A 22,124-nucleotide genomic window follows, 5' to 3' on the forward strand; every position below is an offset into this window, starting at 1 on the left:
TAAGGGCGCGAACGTGCATCATAGCGGCACATTTGAGTCCATGAGTTTTAACATGATCGACGAGCCATTTCCCACTCATTAAACGACGGACGAATCATTTCCCCATTTAGCAACGCTTCGCCGCATAAAGGCCAAACAAAAGCGCCCCAAGAAAAATTTTATCCAGCTCAATAAAATGAAACTGGCCGAGCATATGGAGGTAGACCTATAGCATATGCCACTAGCGCCCAATTAGTCGATTGAATCTTATCTCACTGCACTGCAATCAGCATTTTAACACTCACCTCATGCGTTTTAAGCAGCCCACAAAAGTAACCCTACTAGAAAAATCCAGCCCGCGGAATTGAACTTGACGTGATATTTAGCGTGAAACCGTTATCAGCATTACGTACCTGAACTGCGAAAAAGGTGATATTGCTCGGCAATCGATTAAAACAAAGATGCTTCCCATAGAGTTACGCCGACCACATCTCCCCAGGGTCGGCTTCGCCTGAGTAATCGACATCCCACATTCCTGAACTTGCCTAGCTGCCTTTACTAACATCACTAGTGCTGCGTTGGCCAAGAACTTCCATCAGAACTTCATTGGGTCTTTAAAGGAATTTCAACTTTATGCACCTCTACAATGCACTTAACTCATATAAATTTCCAATCTAAATTCCACCTACATGTCTGAAGGTACAGTGGTTTAGGTACAGGAAGCAATGCACTCACTTGCAATTACTGTGTCGCCCGGAACCAACAAAATTAAGGTTACGTATTATCTACTGTTTTAGTGACGTGTTATCTACTTATAAACGAAACAACAGTGGCATACCTAATGTCACAAAGTAGGGAGGAATGCATTGTAAGGCCAGTTTCCAATCAGGGCTCGCGATCAATGCGCATTCGTCATGATCCCGTAGCAATACGGAATTCTTTAAACCTGAATTGTAGAAATATAGCACACACAAGCCGAAGACATCCTCCTGTGAAGTATACAACTTTTTAAAGGTCGCACCGTACATTTTTCGCAGCGTTTGAAATACGACAAAGCTCTTTGTACACTCTAAAAATTTTAACACCCTTAAGGGTGTAAATGACTTGTCCCATAGGTGACACCCTTTTTGGGTGTATTGCTACACCCCAAGCAAAGGGGTGTAAATTAACACCCCACAAAGGGAAGGGTGTTAATATGACGTCACCTTGCCTATGGGTGTAAAACAAACAACACCCTTTCTATATGGGCGTAACAAAGACACCACCCTTTCAATATGGGTGTAGCATGGACAACGCCCTTCCAAAAGGGTGTTGTCCCTGCAAGTATTTTAGCGTTCACTACAGCCATGTAGTTAATGGACAGACTAGCTGTTGTGAATGCTGCCTAGTCTTAGCTATGGTACTACCTTGTTCAGTATGAGCCAGAATCTGTGAGACGTCGTCATATTGCGCTTCTGGTCCGTCATGTGGTAGCATATATAACGTGCGACCCTTTCAGGCAAAAAAATTTGTTTCACGATCGCAGCAATGCACACACCCTATGCTTTTCGTAATCTTCCTCTGCAGTGATAGTACACTGCCAGCAGGATGCAGAACGCAATAACAACGCGCGCTGCACTAAGGACACAGGATATCCCGCACCTTGGTGCACCAGTACTTATCATTCCATGGAAACAGCACACAGCCAAAACCATGATGTTACATGCATTTCAGAAATAATTAAAAACCTCCACTTTTCTTGGTCAAAAATTTTCGCAGCAACACCAGCTCGACCAGGAGGGAAAGACACCACAGCTCGTTGTTGTAGCTCATATTGAATGCAATAGAGCGCAAGCACTGCATGGATTGGCGACGGTAACAAGTGCAGTACTACAGAAGCATACGTTTGCCTGTCAATCAGTTTTTTGCCGTTTTAAGCACATATTTTATACCTCTATTCATCAAAGTTGTCATTTGTCTCCACGGGATGCTTCTACTAGTACCCTCACATATGTCTTAAAGGTAGCACTGAAAGCCAAACAGAGTAGAACAAAGCGCTTCCACTTAGAATAATGTTTCAGCATTTACAAACTAAACTGCATGTGTAGTTGTGCATGCTGTTTAATATATAAGCATGCACTATTTCCTGAAATGTATGTATGCTTCATTTACTGCCAGTGACCTGCTTATACCCAATAATTTAGTTCATTTTTCACCATGTGCTTGCACTGAATATCCCACAGGCATTGTATGTTAAGCTACCAGAACAACAATCAGCTAGTCTAAGGTTACTTAATTGAACAAAATCATTGTAAAATTTGTGACGAAATGTCAGAAGAATGGAATTTATTATTTCACTAAAGAGAAATGTTTACATCATAATGTTTTCACATTTTAAAAGTAAAAAGGAACATGAGGAGTAAAACCATACCAATACACAGACATAAGCAACGAATAATGGCACAGGCTTGTTCAATTCAATTTTAAGCAGAAAAGTTTTTTTAAATAACCTCACTACGACCTATCACATTTTCATTCGATAAGCACTGCATCTTAATACAAAGTACAAAAATAACCCGCCACATAAGAAAGAACAAGTCTGAGTGTGTCTATGTGAACACAAGGATAGGGAGTTGGGCGAGTTGGTACGGTAACATCATCTTGGATTGTAGCACGAAGTGACACGGACACAGACTAGAAGGAGACAGCATGAGCGCTAACTCTCAACTAAATTTTTATTGAAACGAAGAACACATAAATGTGGGTGATTGCAAAAGAACCGCAGCATAAGAACATGACAAGGTATGAAGACATCAGTTAAACATATCAGGAAGTAGGGAAGTCAAAAAAGGAAACAACAAAAAGACACTACTTTAGATTAACACACATGTTGTGAAAATACTGAAATTCGCATTCTAACAGAGACGAAGATGCCTGGCTAACGCAAGTCTCTCCTAATCATTTAATGTGGAATGCCTCGATTATTTCCAGTGTGGTTTGGCATTTGTGTCTTGAAAGAATTTTCGTGTCTTCAAACAAAGGTTTACAACCGCAACTGAAACGATGTGACGCTAGAACGCTCGATGTGAAGCATTAGGATTGTTAAGTAAATGTTTGTGTTCTTCTGGTCGAATATTAATGCACCTGCCGCTCCGTCCAATGTAAGTCTTCCCGCACTTGAGAGGAATCTGATAAACTATACCAGTGTTACAAGGCACAAAAAAGGACGCATGTCTAATGCCGCAATCATCTTTTCTTTTTTTCCACACTGTTCAAGTTTCGTATTTATCATAGGGCACATGATAGCAAACTTGCGGGGCCGAGAAAACTTTATCCACGTCATATCTATTGGCCACGTTCCCTAAACCATGGGATAGTCTATGTACATAGGGCACCACAGCAAACCTTTTTTCTTTTTTTCTTGTTTCTTAGCGGGGCTTTTTATCCATTTTAAAAGCTTTTCGCAGGTTAGTGAAAATAAATGCACAGGATAACTAGCCTTCTCGAACCCATTTGTTGTGAAAAACTGTTTCATATTGTGTGGACATGACTAGCTTACTCAGCTCTTAAGTTTGCCATTACTAAGTCATGTCCACGCAATATGAAACAAAGTTTTTCCCAACAAATAGGCTCGAGAAGCCTAGTTATCCTGTGCATTTATGATCACTAACCTGCAAAAAGCTTTTAAAATGGGTAAAAGGCCCCGCTAAGAAACAAGAAAAACAGAAAAATAAGGTTTGCTGTGGCGCCCTATGCACATAGATTATCCCATGGTTTAGGGAATGTGGCCAATAGATATGATGTGGATAAAGTTTTCTCGGCCCCGCAAGTTGTCTATCATGTGCCCTATGATAAATAGGAAACTTGAACAGGGTGGCAAAAAAAGAAAAGATGATCGCGGTGTTAGACATGTGCCCCTTTTTGTGCCTTGTAACGCTGGTATAGTTTATCATATTCCTCTCAAATGCGGGAAGACTTACATTGGACAGAGCGGCAGGTGCATTAATATTAGACTAAAAGAACACAAACATTCACTTTACAACCCTAATGCTTCACATATAGCGTCACGTTGTTTCAATTGCGGTTGTAAACCTTTGTTTGAAGACACAAAATTCTTTCGAGACACAAATGCCAAACCACACGGGAAATAATCGAGGCATTCCACGTTAAAAGATTAGGAGAGACTTGCGTTAGCCAGGCATCTTTGTCTCTGTTAGAATGCGAATTTCAGCATCTTCACAACACGTCTTAATCTGAAGTACTGTCTTTTTGTTGTGTCCTTTTTTGACTTCCCTACTTCCTGATATGTTTAACTGATGTCTTCATACCTTGTCATGTTTGTATGCTGTGGTTTTTTGCAGTCACCTATATATATATATATGTTCTTCGTTTCAATAAAAATTTAGTTGAGAGTTAGCACTCATCCTGTCTGCTTCTAGTCTGTGTCCGTGTCACTTCGTGCAACAATCCAAGAGCATATGTGAACAAAACATGGCTAATAATAACTAGTGAGCAATACAAAAGTTGAACATGAAAACTAGTAGTAGTAAAGATATATACTTCGCTCAGCTGAACTGCAAAATATTGCAAATACCACAGAGACAGCATAAAAACTGAGCAGGACAGAGCACTGACTGTTATAGTTGCAATATGCACACCAAATCTAGACATAAAAAGTCAAAACTATACTGCCGGAAATGGTGATCTCTCCAAGAGACCACTGAAGAACAAAAGGTATACTTTTTATAATTCCATCTCATAGATTACTGATCTAATTAAATTTGATACATGACCCCTTGTGTGTCATAAATGCCCTGTTCTCATTACCTATGCATGATTACCAGCCCTGGTGAAAGAATGACTTGCACTAATGTTTTGAACACCGGTAAAATGCTGCTTGTTCTAAACTTTGTTGTGACAGCACACTTGTGGGCAGTTGTGGACGCAGTTGCCTATAGGGCTCAAACATGTTTTGGCTGCACAGGTAGTGTCTACCAAACACCTGGTTCAAGATAGCTTGCATCTCAGAGTGTGTAGCCACACTGGTGGCACAGCATTCTTTTTTTCCCCTTGCCAGTTGATGAAGCCTCAGCAGCTGCAATCACTTGCGACTGCTCCTAAAGGTGCCATAAGGTCAGGCAGCAAACACAGATACCACGTAGCAAAACTTTCAGAGTGCATTGTGTGGGTCGAGGTGTGTAATTTGTGCTCTAGTTGGGCAGCACTGCCACCATTCAGAACTATTCATTGCAGCTCCTAAATTTCAACCACATCAACAAAATAAATTAGGACAGTTCGTTCAGTACGGTGGCAGATGCTCAGCTGCAATCTTTCTAGAACCATGCGTTATCTTCAGCCAGTGCCAGTACAGCCCGTAGCACATCTTTCAAGCACTCCAGACAAGTACACCGATAGCACTGTACACAGAGCATCTGGTGTCCATTTACTTATAGAGGCAAGGTAGCCCCTAGAACACATTTTGTGACAGGCATGCTGTACACTTTGTCCCCTGAAATGCAAGTGCCATTTGATACTTCAGTGCCTGTAGTGTCATTTACATCTGAATGAATAATGAATACATAGTAGTAACATAAAGACGACAAAAAAAAGCCATCAGCCATCAGCTGTGTGGCAAATCTGGGTGCAAGGTATTCTCTTATCAAATATACCTGTAGGCATTGCGACCAATGTGCTCCCAGATGTATGAGGCATTAGTCATTGCAGAGCTGTAAGGACATGACAATCCTAGGATGATTATGTTCTTGAGGCTTTCTTCCCCACTTTCCATCTTTTGAAACGTGTATATTGTCATGAAAACAAAAATGCTACAACTGGCGTGTGATAAGTTTTGCGTCTTATTTCCTAGCAGCTCATTGAAACGAGCCACGATGACAAATTCAAATGCTGTTACCTCATCAGACATTCAAATTTCTTAAACACTAAGAAAACCAGATAGGCATTAGAGTGAGCATCACCTAAATATATTACACTGACTTAAGGTTATTGCACCGCATTGTGCCAGGTAAAAATGCTAGAAAAATAAAAAATTGTAAGATTCTACGGCCAACCGTGAAAACTAAATGAAAAAATCACTAAGCTTTCTTAAACGGGTTCAGAAGCTTTACAACTGGCAGTCTTGGTGATGGACACGCTGATAGATGAGCAGCCATTCCACTGAGACGAGAATGTTGAGGGCTTTGCATGGAAGTCTGCGAGACACTGAAGAGTAGTTCTTGGTCAACATGAAGGAGGTTGCTTGTATACACGTCTGGGCCACCATACTGAATGCATGGTGTTACCGGAACTCTTTCTCCCTGCATTGTGGTAAAAAAAGCATGGTTAAGTTTAGACGACATTTAATATGTAAAAAAAAAGGTGAGGCGCGCAGACAGGACACAAGAGCAGAGAAGTGAACACGAACGCAAAAAACATGAAACATTTCATGAAATTGTTTTAACACATAATATTTTGTACTATGTGTAATTAATTATGAGGGTTCATAACCGCAACATATTTCATATATAAGCAGGTAGAATTATCAGCTTGGTCAGTTTGTACAAGCTCGTTTGAGGCAAGAAATCGAGTTTCACAAAGACAACCTCAACATTCTTGATTGAAAAAGGAACACCTCAGATGACATGCCGTCCTGTGAATGGGTATTGCACAGTTCAAGAAAAACAAATTAAAGCTGGCACACCGATCCTGAAAAAAAGAATAAGCACCTGCTACTGCAAGAAGCTAATTAATTGATAGGTTTTAGTAGCACAAGGGCATCTTTCGCCAAAGAGCGTTAAGTCTATACTGCAAAAAATAAACTTAGCGCATCTTAACAAAGCAAATATATAAAGATGACTGATGCCTCTCTGTACTACAGTTGCTTTGCTCTAGCATGAAGTCATTTTGATGCATGCACACGTACATACACACGCTACACCCAAGTGTAACAGCTGCAGAATTAAAATTTGGCAGCAACGAAGCCGCAAATTTTAACCCTTGATCCCGAGCTGTACTAGTGGCTGGAGGTAGTACCAATATCGCCAATGACGAGTCACATTTTCTCTGCCCAATGTTATGCAGCTCTGACTGTCAAAGATGAGTTACAGTCGGCATTGAGAAAAAGCTGCCCTCAAGAGCAGCTTTTATTTTTGTGTTATTTTTAAGCAGAGACCAATGAAGTAATATATTTTAGAATGAGAATGACACCGAAAAAATGAGTACATAAAAAATTTGGAAAATTTGGTACATTTTTCCGGAATTAACTTGGGGGTTTACGGGTAAAGCGGCAATCCAGAAACTAGAAAAAGTTTTGACATGTTTGCTACCAGTGAATGCTAGAAAATATGTTGGCATTCTGTAGTTTTGTCCAACAATGCAAAAGGGATTCTTAATAACTGAAGAACTAAATGGAAAGGTACCATGAAGTATATTTCGTGAATGTAATGCAGAATCACTCAACTTCGGTTACTATATAATCTCCACTCGATTAACCTGCACTTTCTCAACTAGTTCAGGAGGTGTTAGAAGTGCTTCTTAAAATCCTCCTATTTATTATACTAATCATATCTCTGTACTCAAAGGCTACTAATTAGGTCCCATGCTATATCATCATCTTAACAAATACTTCACTTAGTAATACACATGCTGTGATAAGATTTGAGACCACATTGAGATGCTGTACAAGGTGAATTCATTACTTTTAAAATGAAGCTCCTGTTCTTGCAAACGGGAAGAAAGGATACTGAGAGCCAAAATTTTTCTTAATCACAGCTGGAAGATGCCAGGAAAGGCCCGTGGAAACTTATTTGTAATTTTCTATTTAAATGTAGAAATGATAAAGGGAAATTAAAATTGTAAAAAAAAAACAACCAGCCACGGGAGGAGAACGAACCTACATCTTTGCATTAGGCATGCGATGCACTAACCACTGTGCTACCAAGGCAGCATTCAACCATCCACAATGGCCCCTCAGATTGTCGACACTCGACCGCGGCCGTAGTACCACAGTGGTTAGTATGTCACATGCGTAATGTGAATGTTATGGGTCCGTTCCCTACCCACAGGTGGATGTCTTTTCATCCACTTTGATTTCCCTTGAATTTATCATTTCTATACTTAATATAAAAACTTAGAACATGTTCCTGTATGCTTTCCTTGGCTTCATTATCTGCTGGCTTCTTCCAGTTGTTACTTTCAACACTTATACATATTCTGATCTGGTAAGTAAACAGCTTTTGCATGATGCTGGAATGCAATATAAAACATTATTGCAGGGCCGTGTTATGTAGAATGCCTTACATTGCCCAGGCAAGGTGTATTAATGTCAATCTGAAAAAAAATCCCACTTTAGACAGAAATGCTGTGTACTGCTGTGTGCAACAGGGTTTAAAGAAAACAACTTGTTCAGAAATAAAGCCGTCAAACAACGAGGAAATATGAAAACTAGATGAAAATTTGTGCAGTTACATGTTAAAAATTTAGCACAGCAACAGATGAAGACATAATGAAGGAAGCGCGAGGATTGTTTATTTTGGACACACTAGGCAATATACTTGAAAGATGCATATGAGCTTACATGTGGAGAAATATTGTTTATGTAGCAGCTAACCTATGAGCAGGCCTAGAACACACTGATACAAGGTGTCTAGCATGTAAATCTTAACAAGCCCTTAAAGAAACATGGCTCTTTCTCATGATTCGCTACACATGGCTGGCTCACACAACTTAGCCGCTTCTATATATGCCTTGTATCAGGTGGTCTGTGTGACTTGTGCAAGCTTTGAATATGTACAAGTGTCACGTAGCTGGACAGAACCAAGGTAATGTCGTTTGCCATCGTTTTGAGCAAGTGAAACCAATTTTCGCGTTTTTCCTAATTAGGTAATTAGTTATTAACGATTATTTAACTGCTCAAATATTATATTCAAAGCAAAAGTGTCAGTGTGAAAATTGTAGAGCATCCTGAAAAATTCCCAATCCAGATTTCTACTGCTCAATAGGTGCAATACAACTTTTTTTCCAAGCTTGAAAGAAGCCTGTGAATGCATGCAAGAAGTGCCGTGCAACTAACCACTCGTGCACCTGAACACCATTTGGCTCCTCCTTTCATGCTTGAAAAAAACTTTTTGAAAAGAATATTTTAGAAATTGATTAATTATTATTGACTATGTTTTAGGCAAAATGCATGAAATAGCGTGACTGCCACCTCCATTTTTGGCGACAAGAATTGACTCCATTTTCATGTCCAAATTCAGCTATACATGATGCGTGTTTTGAGCTGGTTCTGTAATTTAGGCTGGTTTTGACTACTTGAAGCTTTGCACCCTAATAATGGAGTCTACAGTCTAAAAAGAAATTGGTACATAAGCGGTCGCTGTCAGTACTCCATACTCCTTTAACTTAGTGCAAAGTGCTTGTGAGCCAAAAAGTTGGTAGTTCTAAGTAGTATTTCCCACCCTGACCTGGTGTTATAGTCCAGTTCCTATGATGCCATGCAGCTCAGTCATGCTGGTCACAGCTTCAATCTAGGCCATGGCAGCTACCCTCCAATGGGGGTAAAATGCAATAACGCTTATGGGCACTTATATTCAGGCGTACATTAAAGAAGGCCAGGTTCCCAAAACTTCAGGCTGTGACTTTGGAATGTAAAAGCCCTTAATTTAACTTTAAAATCTAAAGGTGCTTTATTAGGAGCAGGACATTATCTTGAGCTTTTACTGCACTGCCATGACACCAAGAAACTCCGAGTAAATAAAAACAATTTCTTAGACAATGTCTATATCTTGCAAACAATTACAAACACTTCTCTGCATGCACCTCTGTTGTAATATTTAGTTCCGTATGCCAAGGCGGGTTAGGATGTTAGAACATTTTTCAAACCTGTTTTCTTTTTTACCGCTTTAAAGTTGTTGGTTATTTTGCATCTCTGTGTGTGTCGAACGCACATTTCAGTGCATCAATTTTTTCAGAAAGTGCACTCCTCTTTATTTATTTGTGCATGCAAAAAGGGTTCAAAAAACTGCTTTCTGAAGATCTGTATAACAAGCAAAAAACAATTCGGTGTAGGCTGCACAAAGAGAAAGGATTGGTATGTAAATACGTTATTTAGTTCTTAAATAAAGAGGCAGCTGTCAGTATTTTGTTCCAAAGTAAAAAATTGCCCCTACTTGGCTCTGCTTCATTTTCCGATGTTGATGGTCCATTCGGGGGCACTCAATTGATAGGCTGCACTTTGGCCATGTCTGGTGTGCTGTCACCAGGCCCAAGGTCGATCGACATCCTCACCAAAAGTCGAGTCCAAACTCTATAAAAGAAACATCTCATCATTTTGCTATCAGTTTTGTCATCTTGCGTGTTGCACACACGGCCGTCAGTGAAATATTTCGTCACTTGGATACTGAAAAAAATTGAAGCATTTTCTAGCAGTAAATGGTGAACATTTAAGAGCAAATACAGTTGTCAGATTGGATTGATCAAGTACAGCAGAAATGGAAATAAATCAGTGATACTGAGTCTGTTGGCTTTGAATGCAAGAAACGTAAAAACAGGAACTTGCAGCCACGCCACTTTGAATTTCCCGCGTTTGCTACACCTCACGACAAGTTTGGCATCGTCCGGTACTCGGGATAGTAATCGCTTAAACTTAAGATGAACGAGCGTCGGCATAAATGAACAGGATACTTAACCGGGCAATATTTGCGCATAAAACAACTCACGTAGCGAAGCTACTGTCAAATACCCGATGACGCATCTGCGGGCGGTGCGGTTTGGGCGAAAAATTCAAAAAGGAATGCGAGTTTCACTTGTTTCACGCCTACTAAGCTAAGATAGAATTTGAGTTTCCTACTAAACTATACTGGATATTTACGCTCCGAATAAAACGCTGGAAATTTTGTTACGTCACATTGCATACGTATGAAAGTGAGGAAATTGCTTTTATTCTATTCTGCCCAGGCGGCATGTTGCAGCTACCATTCTCATGCAACAAAAGCATGAAAGTGGTATTCGCGGCACGGAAAACAAACACATACAGCGCCAACGTTACGCCTCTTGGAGTTAGAACTAAGCACGATCAGGCCAGTTTTCTAGCCTTCATAACGCCATGAACACGACCAAACATCGAGCGAAACAACTGTCTGCTCTCGAAAATTATTACCGCTTCCATTTACATACTTATCGCTGCCACAAGCAAAAGTCAATGGGCTAACTGTCCACAAGCCACAGATTAGACTGACAGCAACATATTACGGTAACGTAAAACAATTTCCACGCTGACTTAGCAGCCGCGGTGTGCGCTAAGTGCCACAGTTCTCGTTTGCCGCTCTAAATTCACACCATGATGAGGGGCACTGCATCTTTCACATGAAATATTGCACGCTTTGCTCCGGAGCTCAATAGGAGGGCGAAACGCATTTGCACGTACCTGAAATCCGCATGCCGGAAGCCCGTCGACGCTTCCGGGAACGGGGCACACAGCCATACACCCGTACGGCGGCTTGAGTTGGACGTGAGGCACTTATATCAAATGTTTCACATGCGACATGTCGCACACCGATTGCGCGAACACGAGAAAATGCCGCAGGTCGCAATGCGACGCCGTGCACCCGTGCATCTACCGATGAGCTGCGTGCACGGACTTGCAGAAAACAAAACTATGACAACAGGGCAGGCGCGAAGGGATGGCGGCTTTCGTTGCGGAGACGAAGCGGACGAAGCACGAAGCAATGAAGCGCGAATGAATGTTGCCAACTGTTGGTTCCGCGTTATGCCGGCGGTGGTGGCTTTAGTGGCGTGTGTTGCGGCTGTGTAATTTTTTATTTCTTTTCCCCAAACAGTATAGCTAAGATCAGTTCTTTGTTTGCATTTTTTACTGTGTCGTTTGGTATTATCTTTTTGTCTTTTTATGCTATTAAGCAGCCAATTATGGCCCCCCCAGGTTCGCGCGCGCCAGCTTCGCGCGCAAATCTCGGAGGCCATAAGACAACGCGTTAGAAAATGCCGTTCTTGTCGTTGTTAACGTTTCATCATCGTTTCTTCAACTGAGATAGAGGCGTAGTGTCCCTTTTCCCGGGGTGGGGAGGGGGCGATCAATACGGAGTTCGTTGTTATCGCGACATCCGCGAACCCTGCGATCTTTTTTATAACGTAAGCATTTCTATACTTACCCGCAAATATTAACCATCCGTCCGTCAGTATGTACCGCACGATACCTTTCAAAATAGAACCCGCAGCAGCGAGTGAATTCACCTTCGTGCTAGCTCTCGCTTCAACGCGACCGAAGCGGCGAGAACACAGCGCTCACGAAGCTCTCAGCTCATGCCGCACTATGCTCTTCTCGCAGATCACTTTCAAGATAGGTGTACGCGCGTCTGTTTTCAAAGCGAAGTAAGCGGTGAGAACACAGCGCGTGAAGTTTTCAGCAGTGGGCACACTCTGTTCACATTGCAGTTCGCTTTCGAGATACGGTTCGCGCGGCCGTGCCACAAGCAGCCGCCGCCGGAGAACGGTTGATAATGGTTCGACGCGGATGAGAAGTGCTAAAGAGCGATAACGGCTCAAAGCGAACGTAACGTCACCAGCGCACCTGGCCCCGCCACCTGCAGTACTTTACTTGCGCCATTCCCTTGGCGCCGCCGACCACAGCAGTTCGTGTCGCCGCAGCGCTGTCGCTTATACTGGTCGGATCAAGTCTCATAACATTGATAACGACATGGACTGGGTGTAGATGAGGTAGAGTCACAATGCTTAGCATACTCAGACAAATCCGAGAGGAGTTCCTGTGTGATTTTTTTTACCGGAAATGTGCAGTCAGCGGTGATCCAGAGTTGACAATGCATGTAAGACGGGTGCCAAGCTTTTCTTTTTATGAGAGTCTTGCCCAGCTCCCAAAGATCTGCTCAAGCTAAGACTTGCTGATGGCTGTATGTGTTTTTTTTTATTGTCGCATGGCCTCGAACCGCCATGAATCCTACTGTGTAATGACATAGAGCAGCATTCACGTCCAAAAGGAAATGCAGCCGATATATGGCTGCCTAAGGTATGCGGCCCGGCGGCAGCTGCCCTCCCCTTGCCCGTTTCCGTTGACTAGTTAGGGGGAGGGGTCTAGAGCAATCTTACACACCCCCTCCCCACAGTGGCGTAGCCAGAAAATTTTTCGTGTGATGGGGGGGGGGGGGGGGGGTCCCAATTGACCGTGGAGGGGGAAGAAGCGGGGCCATTGCCATTGCAGCGAAAAATTTACTGTTAGTGAGCGTGACAAGTGCACGGCGTGCCCCACTTGGCTACGCCGCTACTCGCCCCCCCCCCCCCCCGCGATCGACGCAAATCGAGCTGTCAGAACGTGCATGACACGCATGCATGACATAATATGAATGACAAGCCACGAAGCTGGCATGGATGTCGTCACATCATCATCAGCTTATTTTGATGTCCATCGCAGGACGAAAGTTTCTCCAGCGATCACCAATACCCCTGTCTTGTGCTAACTAGTTCCACGTGTCTTCAAGTTTCCTAATTCCATCATGCCCACATTATTCTCTGCCGTCGTCGACTGTGCTTCCCTTCCCTTAGCACCCATTCTGCAACTCCAATAGACCAGCAGTTCTCTCTTACGCATTGCAATGTCTGCCCAGCACGACTTCTTCATCTTTATGTCAACCAGAATATCAGCTATCCCCGTTCGCTCTCTAATCCACATCGCTGTCTTACAGTCTATTATCGTCATGCCTAATATTTTTTATTCCATCGCTCGTTGCGCGGTCCTCAACGAATTCCCAAGCTTCTTTGGTAACTTCCAAGTTTCGGCCCCATACGTTAGTAACGTTAGAAAGCAATGATTAGCAGTAAGCTCCCTTGTCATGATTTAGTAATGCCTGCCGTAAGCTCTCCAGCTAATTCTTATTTTTGTGAATTTCCTTGATCAGAGGCCCCTGCGAGTAATTAACCTCAATAAACGTATTCCTGCGCAGGTTCTAGAGGCTGACTGCCAAACATGACATTCGTTCTCTCGCCAGGCTGCGGAACATTACTTTTCTCTTCTACATGCTAACTTTCAATCAAACTCTTACACTTTCTTCGCCAAGGTCCTCAAGCGTTTGTTGCAAATAGTCTGCAGCGTTGCTGAGTATGCCAATGTCATGTACAAACCGTAAGTTGGTGAGCTATTTACCGTTAGCCCTCACTCCTAACCATTCCCAGTCTAACTGGTTGCACACCTTTAAGTATTCAGTGATATCATTGTAAATATTTTGCCATTGATCATATGAAGCCTTTTGCAGATATCTGGCTATGCAAAGTCTGCGCGTTAGTGTCATCCATTCGATATCAACATTTGTGGGAAACTTCATTTTTGACCGCTGTTCGGAGTCTGTACGCTGATGCCTAGATGCCCCGATCTAATCATTCCAGCTACCTGATTCAAGCGCAGGTAGCGCGCGTTTCATGTATAGGCAATATCAACGCGTTAACTGGCAATGTTCATTTATCATATACTGTAAGCTTGTTCCCTTACTCCCTTATAGTTAGGGTGTAAATTAGAAAGACTGGGGTGTTTCACGGGTGTTTTCTTGTTGAACACCCTTTTCCGTTAAAAAAGGGTGTTTCAAGGGTGTTTACAAGGGCGAAAAGATAGATACACCCGCATTACACCCATAAGGGTGTGAAAATTTTTAGAGTGTAAAGCGCGTTCTTGCAGGACGGAACCAAAATATTGCTCGCGTTTTTTTTTTTTTGACGAAATGAAAAAGGCGCTTGATTCCATAGACCAATTTATATTACTAGATATATCGGACAGCTTTTGCTACAATGCTCCTTATCGCAATTTCAAGAAAGCAGCTTTTGCGATCGCACGTGGCACCAACATGTTGAAGCAGGTTTATTTTGTCTTTACGCGGCTGACTATTACTTACGAGGAGCCCAAAGAATCCAATGGGTGTATTTGGTATTTACATAAGTGATCTCGCATACATAGGGATCTCTTCTAAATTTAATGTAGTAGTGCAAAGCACCGCAGCTCACCCGCATTGGGGCTTCGTTCATATGCGCGCTTCGTGGCGCGGACGCGGCCCTTATCGCATGCGAGCTAGCACCTGTTGTGCTTTCAGCGGTGCCACACAGCTAATGACACTGCGGTTAATTTACTGTGTAAGAAATTATGACACAGCAGGCTGTGTTTTTCAGTAGGATAATGTATGTCTCAAATATTGGTTTACGGGAAATTGCGTATTCTTGAACCAGAAGACTAAGGGGCAATTTTTAGACAGCCCGTGCTAAGCAATAACAGCACCACATTAAACATTCCTTCATAAAGGCAATTCTAGAATTGTTGTCGCCTTCTCTTTACCTTCGTGCACAGTTCTGCTTCAGTCTTCACTTCGATCTCACATTATCATGGAATGCCCGCACTGGTTATACAGCAATTCTGCGTTATTAGTGTTTGTGTACATGTGCAATTTAAGGCCAACTTATGATTTTTCCCTCAGCCAGACTGTACTTACAGCATTGTGCAAGTCCTTCATTATGTATAGCAGGTAGTTCACGATTGAGACCTCCCTTGCAATGTTTAACTAATTAAATTGTACCCTACTTATAATCGCAGTTCTCGCCTACTGAACATTGCAAAGAGAAGGCCCTTCAGATATTATGTACTGCTTGAGTGCGTAGACAATTTCCATTCCATGTTAGGAGTGAAAAACTACTATTCTACTAGCTTCAAATTGAAAACATTACGGTGATGCACCTTGGAGATACCGCAGGCCTGCACGAAATAGAGAAGGAAAATCCGCGCTTTCTATATCCACATTCATTCGTTCAGGTTGTAACGTAATCCTACTTCTAATTCATTTAAAGGATTGTTAGGTTTCATTGCGTCAACCGTTAAGAGTTTATAGATTTACAGAAAAATGGATAGAAAAAAAAAGCCAACTACAGACTATTCCTTCGCAGGAACGCTGTCTTCAAGTAATGTGCGTCTACGCTGTATTACATGCTTGTTTCTAGGTTCCACTGTATTTGAAAATTCTGAATATTCTTAAGTTCAATATGTATCTGCCTTGTTGCGAAGGTTTTTTTTGTAAAAGCTAGTTTGGTTTTATCGGTAACCTCCCTTCTGGATGGGGAATTCTAAAAGTTTTGCATTTGTCGAGAAGCTGCTGTAATTAGCACAGGCCTCATACTTTGGTTTTACTCATAGGCGACCACGTTACACCGATTGGCTTCTTTCGGACCGGGAAACTGCGCAGTCCTGCAGAGAAGCCGCAATGCTCGTGTGGACTGGAACTGACTTGTTTCTAAATACTGCTCTAGTCAATTAGCTTGACTCCACAGCTCCACCCCTGAAACTCACTCTGAAACGACTAGGTTTGCGCGTCGTGACCTGCAGTATGTGCAAGTAGCAGCTTAAGTAATGACAGATGTTTTGCCTTAAGTTGTGGAAGATGTCTTTATTCTTGTCTCACAGAATAACTGGCAATGAAGAATGTTGCGACAGATGTCATATCAATCGTCCGTGTGAATTGTGAGAAGATTTATGTGCACGGAAACGCCGGGACTCCTCTCATCGGAGGGCCTAGCACCTTGCACTGCTGGAGGCCAGTTTGCGCGCACCTCGTGCAGCAGTAGGTGCTTCCGTAGCGGACACCACTACCAACCGCTTTTCCGTCTTCAGTGATGAAAATTGCACTACTAAGCAGGTAATGATGAAAGTTAGCCTTTGTAGCCGTAGAGGCCATATCCATACCCGCCGCCGTAGCCACCACCATATCCGTAGCCACCACCATATCCGTAGCCGCCACCATATCCGTAGCCGCCACCGTATCCACCGCCGAGGCCCGAGTGAGCGAGCAGGGCTCCTCCGCCGCTGACTTTGTTGACATGGTGAATGGTCCTGACCACAAAGGCTGGTCCAGCCACGGCCTTGGCAAATGGAGGCCCTCCGCTAAGAAGAGCGACGCTGCTGCCGATACCTACACCACCAAGGCCAGCTCCACCGACGCCTCCGCCGTAGCCTCCGCCGTAGCCATAACCTCCACCGTAGCCTCCACCATATCCCAAGCCTCCACCGTATCCGAGGCCGTAGCCGCCGTAACCAAGTCCATATCCACCACCAAAACCATAGCCGCCTCCAAGGCCGTAGCCACCTAGGAGTCCTCCAGCGACGGCACAGGCCATGACGGCAGACAGGGTGACGGCAGCGCTCTGCGTAAGTATTAGCGTGTGTTAGGAATAATTCGAGATGCTCTAAATTCATATCGTGCACCAAGGAGCAAAGATGCGAAACAAGCGCTTGCGTTTACTTTTCTGTTCGCACTGATATCCCTCACGCATATATTAGACGAGAGCATTTTTACTTACAAGAGCAGGTCTTTTTCAAGCCAATGATTTTCGGAGAGTTGGTTTATCATATGAAATGAAATAAACAGTGCAAAAAGATATCGACTGTCCTATTATCAGACCTTTCCATGTCTTTCTTGTCATGTTTTATATTTATTCCATTGCAACTATTTGTGTTATTAGGAGATTAGGATTAGGAACAAGCGCTGACGAGGACATAGTCATTTACGACTGAAAGAATGCAAAATTAGATTTGCTTGCAAGCTGAATTTGCTGGACTTCTCAGGTTAAAGTGCATGTTAATTAACTACTGCTTCGTTCGTATGGGTAAAAAGGAGAACAAAAAATTCGCTCTCCAGGGAACCTCTAGCCTCTAATTTCTCCTGCAATCTCTGCACTCGATTGAGTCGTTAATGACAAAAACAAATGAAAAAAGTATATTTGGGTACCAAAGCATGGATGCATCTCTTCTTCGTTTTGGTGGTGCTGCAGCTAAAACGAGGACAGCGCAACGCGACTGAGACACAACACGATGATATGTCGAGGTCCATCTCTATCAATTTTTGTGCCTGTGCTTTTATTTATGGCTATAGTTCAGCTTTATGTAATCGTATCATCTTGCACTTTTTTTGCCATAGCTAAAGATTGAGGTAATTTATACGAAGTGGTAAAGAAAATTTCTGCGACTGGCTCTGTGTCAAAGAAAGCAATTCATTTAGTTGCATTCAAGCACTGCCACCTTTGCAATAGTATCCGTGCGCAGCAATACAGCACCTCCCCCCCCCCCCCTCCGCATTCCTAGCATTTTGCGAACATTTCCTGAACATCTGCTGTACAGAAGAAATGGAGCAACCTTCTGCGATTTGTGGTTGATTTATGAAATCGTGCGAAAACGGCGACAACCGAGCTGGGCTTCTATATTGGGAAAAAAGTGAGATAAGATGTAGTCAAATCTGACAACAGGGGTAGAAACTCCGGCGAGAAACTCACGTTGTGCCGCCTTCACCTCCGCGTGCGTTCCAGACCGTACCGTTTTCTTCAAACGAACCAACTCATACATGGGTCAAAAACTCGCCGCTGATAGACAGATCATTTCGGATGAATTACTGATGCACAATTCTGTGAGAGCCAAAAAAAGACGATGAGCATGCACTTTGACGAGCTGCAGACATGCCTAGCTTTTTCTAGGCCGTAGAGGCGTTGGGTTTTTCCGCTGCGGCGATTGTTGCTTTGTCTCAGGATCGTATATGTACACCTATGTTTTGCGCTGCCTGCTTGTGATGCTTCAGGTGAATAGTGGGCCACTTGTGGGGTTTCTGCCCCTCCCCCCAATATTGCGCACTTTTCCTAACCCAGTCCAGAGGTTGCCATTTTGACACGACTGCCTACATGAAGCTTGTATCACAGAAGGCTGCTCGACTCCTTTCGGAAAGAGTCTTTGAGGACATTCTGTGCAAGGAAACTATTTTGAAGTGGCGGTGTCCGATGACACATGAATATGACTGCTGTTTCTTGGGTGAGGTGTGATTGCATACTCGTGAGTATTGCGCTCACTAAACATGGACAACATGAAGGCACACGGATAAACAAATGGGAGCGCTGTAGCAACCGATATTTAGTGAAAATTTCCATCTTTATATGTATACGTCACCAAACAGCCACGTGATACTTACTATCGCACTGACAAATTCAAGAAGAAAGTTTCTCTATCTGATAGAACGTTCGATGGGGTACTGAGACATTTCGCTAATGGTCGCTTGTTGATCTCTGTGCCTACCTGTTGTCCATGTTTAGAAAATGCAATCCTTACCAGCATGCACGCAAATATATTACTTTCTTTAAAACACGGCCAGTATGAAACTACTTGATGCCACTTCTACCTCAGCATAGCTTTTGTGCCGCAATTTCGGTGCAGTGTTCATGCCGTAAGGCACTGGCTGCGCAGCTGAGGTTGGCGCGGCTTCTCGTGGGAATGGGTTCTTAGTACTTCTGCAAGACTATGTCAGCCGATGCTCTTACTAACGAGCATGTTAACCGCACCCTAAAATACACATTGAAGCTCATTCAGTTTGCAAAGCGATCGACCATTACATTTGTGTTTCATTCCACTGTTGTGGCAGCTTTACTGTTCAGTTGTATGAGCCAACTTACCAACGCGTTCATGGTCTTGGCTGCTGCTGCTGCGGCTGCTTGTCGAGAGGGAATGTCTGGAGCTGCAGTTACGGGCCTCTTATATACTGGAAACTAGACAGCGAACACTTTTTCTTCTTGCGCCAGGGTCACGTACTCGACAACGGTATCGCACGGGCTGGGCTTCGGAGGGCGAAACAAAATATATCTAAAGGAAGAGCTATGCGCCCGTCAGTCTATCCTTTTTCAGCTAGCGCTTCGTCGCTCTCACGATGCTCTGCATAGAAAAAAAAGGCGCCAACGAAAGCGCTCGCTCACTTTGGGCTTCGGAGCCCTAGTGCTCGGTATCTCGCGTTTCCGTCAATGGAAGGTTTACTCAGGAACATACAGCGCGGCTGCATGCAAATACTACGTTTGGCTCCATGCGGAAGATCGGGCGCTCGCTTGACCTAACCGCAAAAGTAGCGTTGACTAAAATAATACACTATTTTGAGTGCTGCCTTTTAAGCATATATGCAACCGCGTTTCTCCCGTAGTTTCCTTAAGCGCTCCCCGGAAACGAGTTAGGATGCAACTTTTTATTTCTAGAAATGAAATGTGGCGATAAAAGAAGCTTCTAGCCATGATCTAAGCGGCCGTGTTTCTTAATTAAGTTAGAAAACTTTGAGACACTGGTGACTAACTGCATAGCCTCGTAAAACACCTACCATTTTCTAAACTAACCAGCTCCTGCGTATAGACGTTAGTCAGGCTTTTGTGCACAATCACAATCTCCTGAACCAACAGAGAAAGAAAATAATCTCCATCGAACGATGGGCATATTTCTGGATTTGTTTATATTGCTGCTTAGTGGTAATTTTGCTGGTTTTTGCCGTCTGTGAGCGCCGGTGTTCCTGCCTTCATTCATTATGTTATGTTTCCAATAGTAATTCCATCATTCAATTTCTCTAAAAGATTAAATATTACCTTCACGGACTTGATACGGTTGTCCTGTTCATGAGGCAAAACTGTCACTAACGCTAGCGTAAACAATTACTAATGTACAAGCAGCTGTAGAGTGTAAACTAAGTCTCAAATGGCCCCTGGAATGTTTTGTAATTCAAAATTTCTTCATTGAATAACAGCTGATTGCGCGAGTCGAATACTGCGGTTACATAATTAATTATTTATACATTTATTTGTTTATTTATTTATTCGTTCATTTATTAAGTACTGCGGGCCTGTATTTCAGGTGTTACACAAGAATGGGTATCGATAAAAAATTCTGCAGCAACGTAACATGCTTTTTGCCACGAAAGAAAGAAGGATTTACATAACAGAGCAAATATATGCGGAACCGCACCCACCTCCCCACCAAGAAAAAGACATAACATACGACACAATAAGAGCACACTATGAAGGATGCGCATGGTGAATATGAATATAAACAACACAAATGTTACAATATATAGGAAGGATCAACGACAGTAATATAAATACAACTGAAATTACGCTAACGAGCGTAAAATGTTATTACGTAACTAATTTATAGTATACAAATGAGCAACACAAGTTACTTAATACATAGAAATGTTTACAGAAAATAACGCAAGGGAATTTTTCAGAACGCTGCCCCGTGTAATACTAAATTTCAACTGTTTGAACAATTGAAGAAACAGTAGAAAGGGCATTAAATATTAGCTAGAAATGTTCTCTTATTAGAATCGTTTACGACCCACATCGCCACAGTGATTTTATTATGACCGCGACAGCGCCCATTGAGCACCGTTCATCCTTTTCTCCACTGCCTGTAAATAGAATCTAAAATTGTGGTTCATTGTGCGTGAGTAGCCCAATGCAAGTTGATCCTTTCATAGGGTCTCACTTAGCCACACATTAGCCCTTCTTCTGCCATGGCGCCGCAAGACACGTCAATTTCGCGCTAGAATTTCGCCCTTCCAGTTTCCCGGAAACTTTAGAGAGGTACACGAGACGAGCTGGCGAAGTTTTGGAGTAGCCCTGACATTTTAGTAAAATCTTATAGCCAATGTTATTATCCTTTACTCATTTATTTTACCCGCTTGTGCTAATAATGATGTAATACATGCGAGTTGAGTTTTTTTGCGCAATACATCATGTTTTCGATGGCTTTCCTAAACGAATAGTCAAGTGTAAGCACACATTATTGTTGTGTTCATATAGGAGGTTGTGGCCAATCCTGCTCTGGTGAGGGACTGCGTTACCGGTTCTGGTCACCCGGATCAGGCCACACTCCAGGACTGTTTATGCAATTTTATGAACACGCGGACTTTTTTTTATCTGGTGGAAAATTGCGCGGCACTGGGATTCGAACCACGGTCGCCTTGCACGCGAGGTAGATGCTCTACCTCAACGCCATCGCTGCACCCATGTAGCACGCATGTAGTACATGACCGGGGTAGTGGGAGAAGTATGGGAGAGGCCTTTGCCCTGCTGCTGCTGCTGATGATGATGATGAAGCACGCATGACGTTGGCTAGAAGGCCATTCATTAAAAAGAAAATTGGGTGCAGAGTAAAGAAAATACAGGTGCTCCATGGCACAGTCGCCGTCAAAAGCTTAGGCGGCGAGGTTCGGCGAATAAGTTTATTTTAAGAGCAGCTAGGCCCAAAGCCAGTAACATTATGCAAAGCCGTTGGTTAACACTAGACCAGTGCATGCTGAAAACCGAAATAACGCGCTGAGTGCCTACAG

At 43.0% G+C, this 22,124-nt stretch overlaps 1 protein-coding gene across 1 annotated transcript; it reads right to left on the minus strand.

The window, feature by feature from the left end:
- Nucleotides 1-16,608: 16,608 nt before the first annotated feature.
- On the minus strand, nucleotides 16,609-19,446 carry LOC126524095 (uncharacterized). Its single transcript, XM_072286973.1, has 3 exons — nucleotides 19,435-19,446; nucleotides 17,064-17,148; nucleotides 16,609-17,006 (listed from the first exon to the last, which is right to left on the minus strand). Exons 1-3 carry the CDS (start codon nucleotides 19,444-19,446, stop codon nucleotides 16,657-16,659), a joined length of 447 nt encoding a protein of 148 aa, XP_072143074.1. The 3' UTR covers nucleotides 16,609-16,656.
- Between the last annotated feature and the right edge of the window lie 2,678 nt (nucleotides 19,447-22,124).

The sequence above is a fragment of the Dermacentor andersoni genome, chromosome 3 (assembly GCF_023375885.2).
Source record: "Dermacentor andersoni chromosome 3, qqDerAnde1_hic_scaffold, whole genome shotgun sequence".
Lineage (NCBI taxonomy): Eukaryota > Metazoa > Arthropoda > Arachnida > Ixodida > Ixodidae > Dermacentor > Dermacentor andersoni.

Excerpts from the sequence above, each read along its gene's own strand:
- LOC126524095 (XM_072286973.1), bottom strand. Across the intron at positions 17,007-17,063 it reads CGGCCTTGGAGGCGGCTATG|GCTTGGGATATGGTGGAGGC; the intron begins GTTTTGGTGGTG and ends GATACGGTGGAG.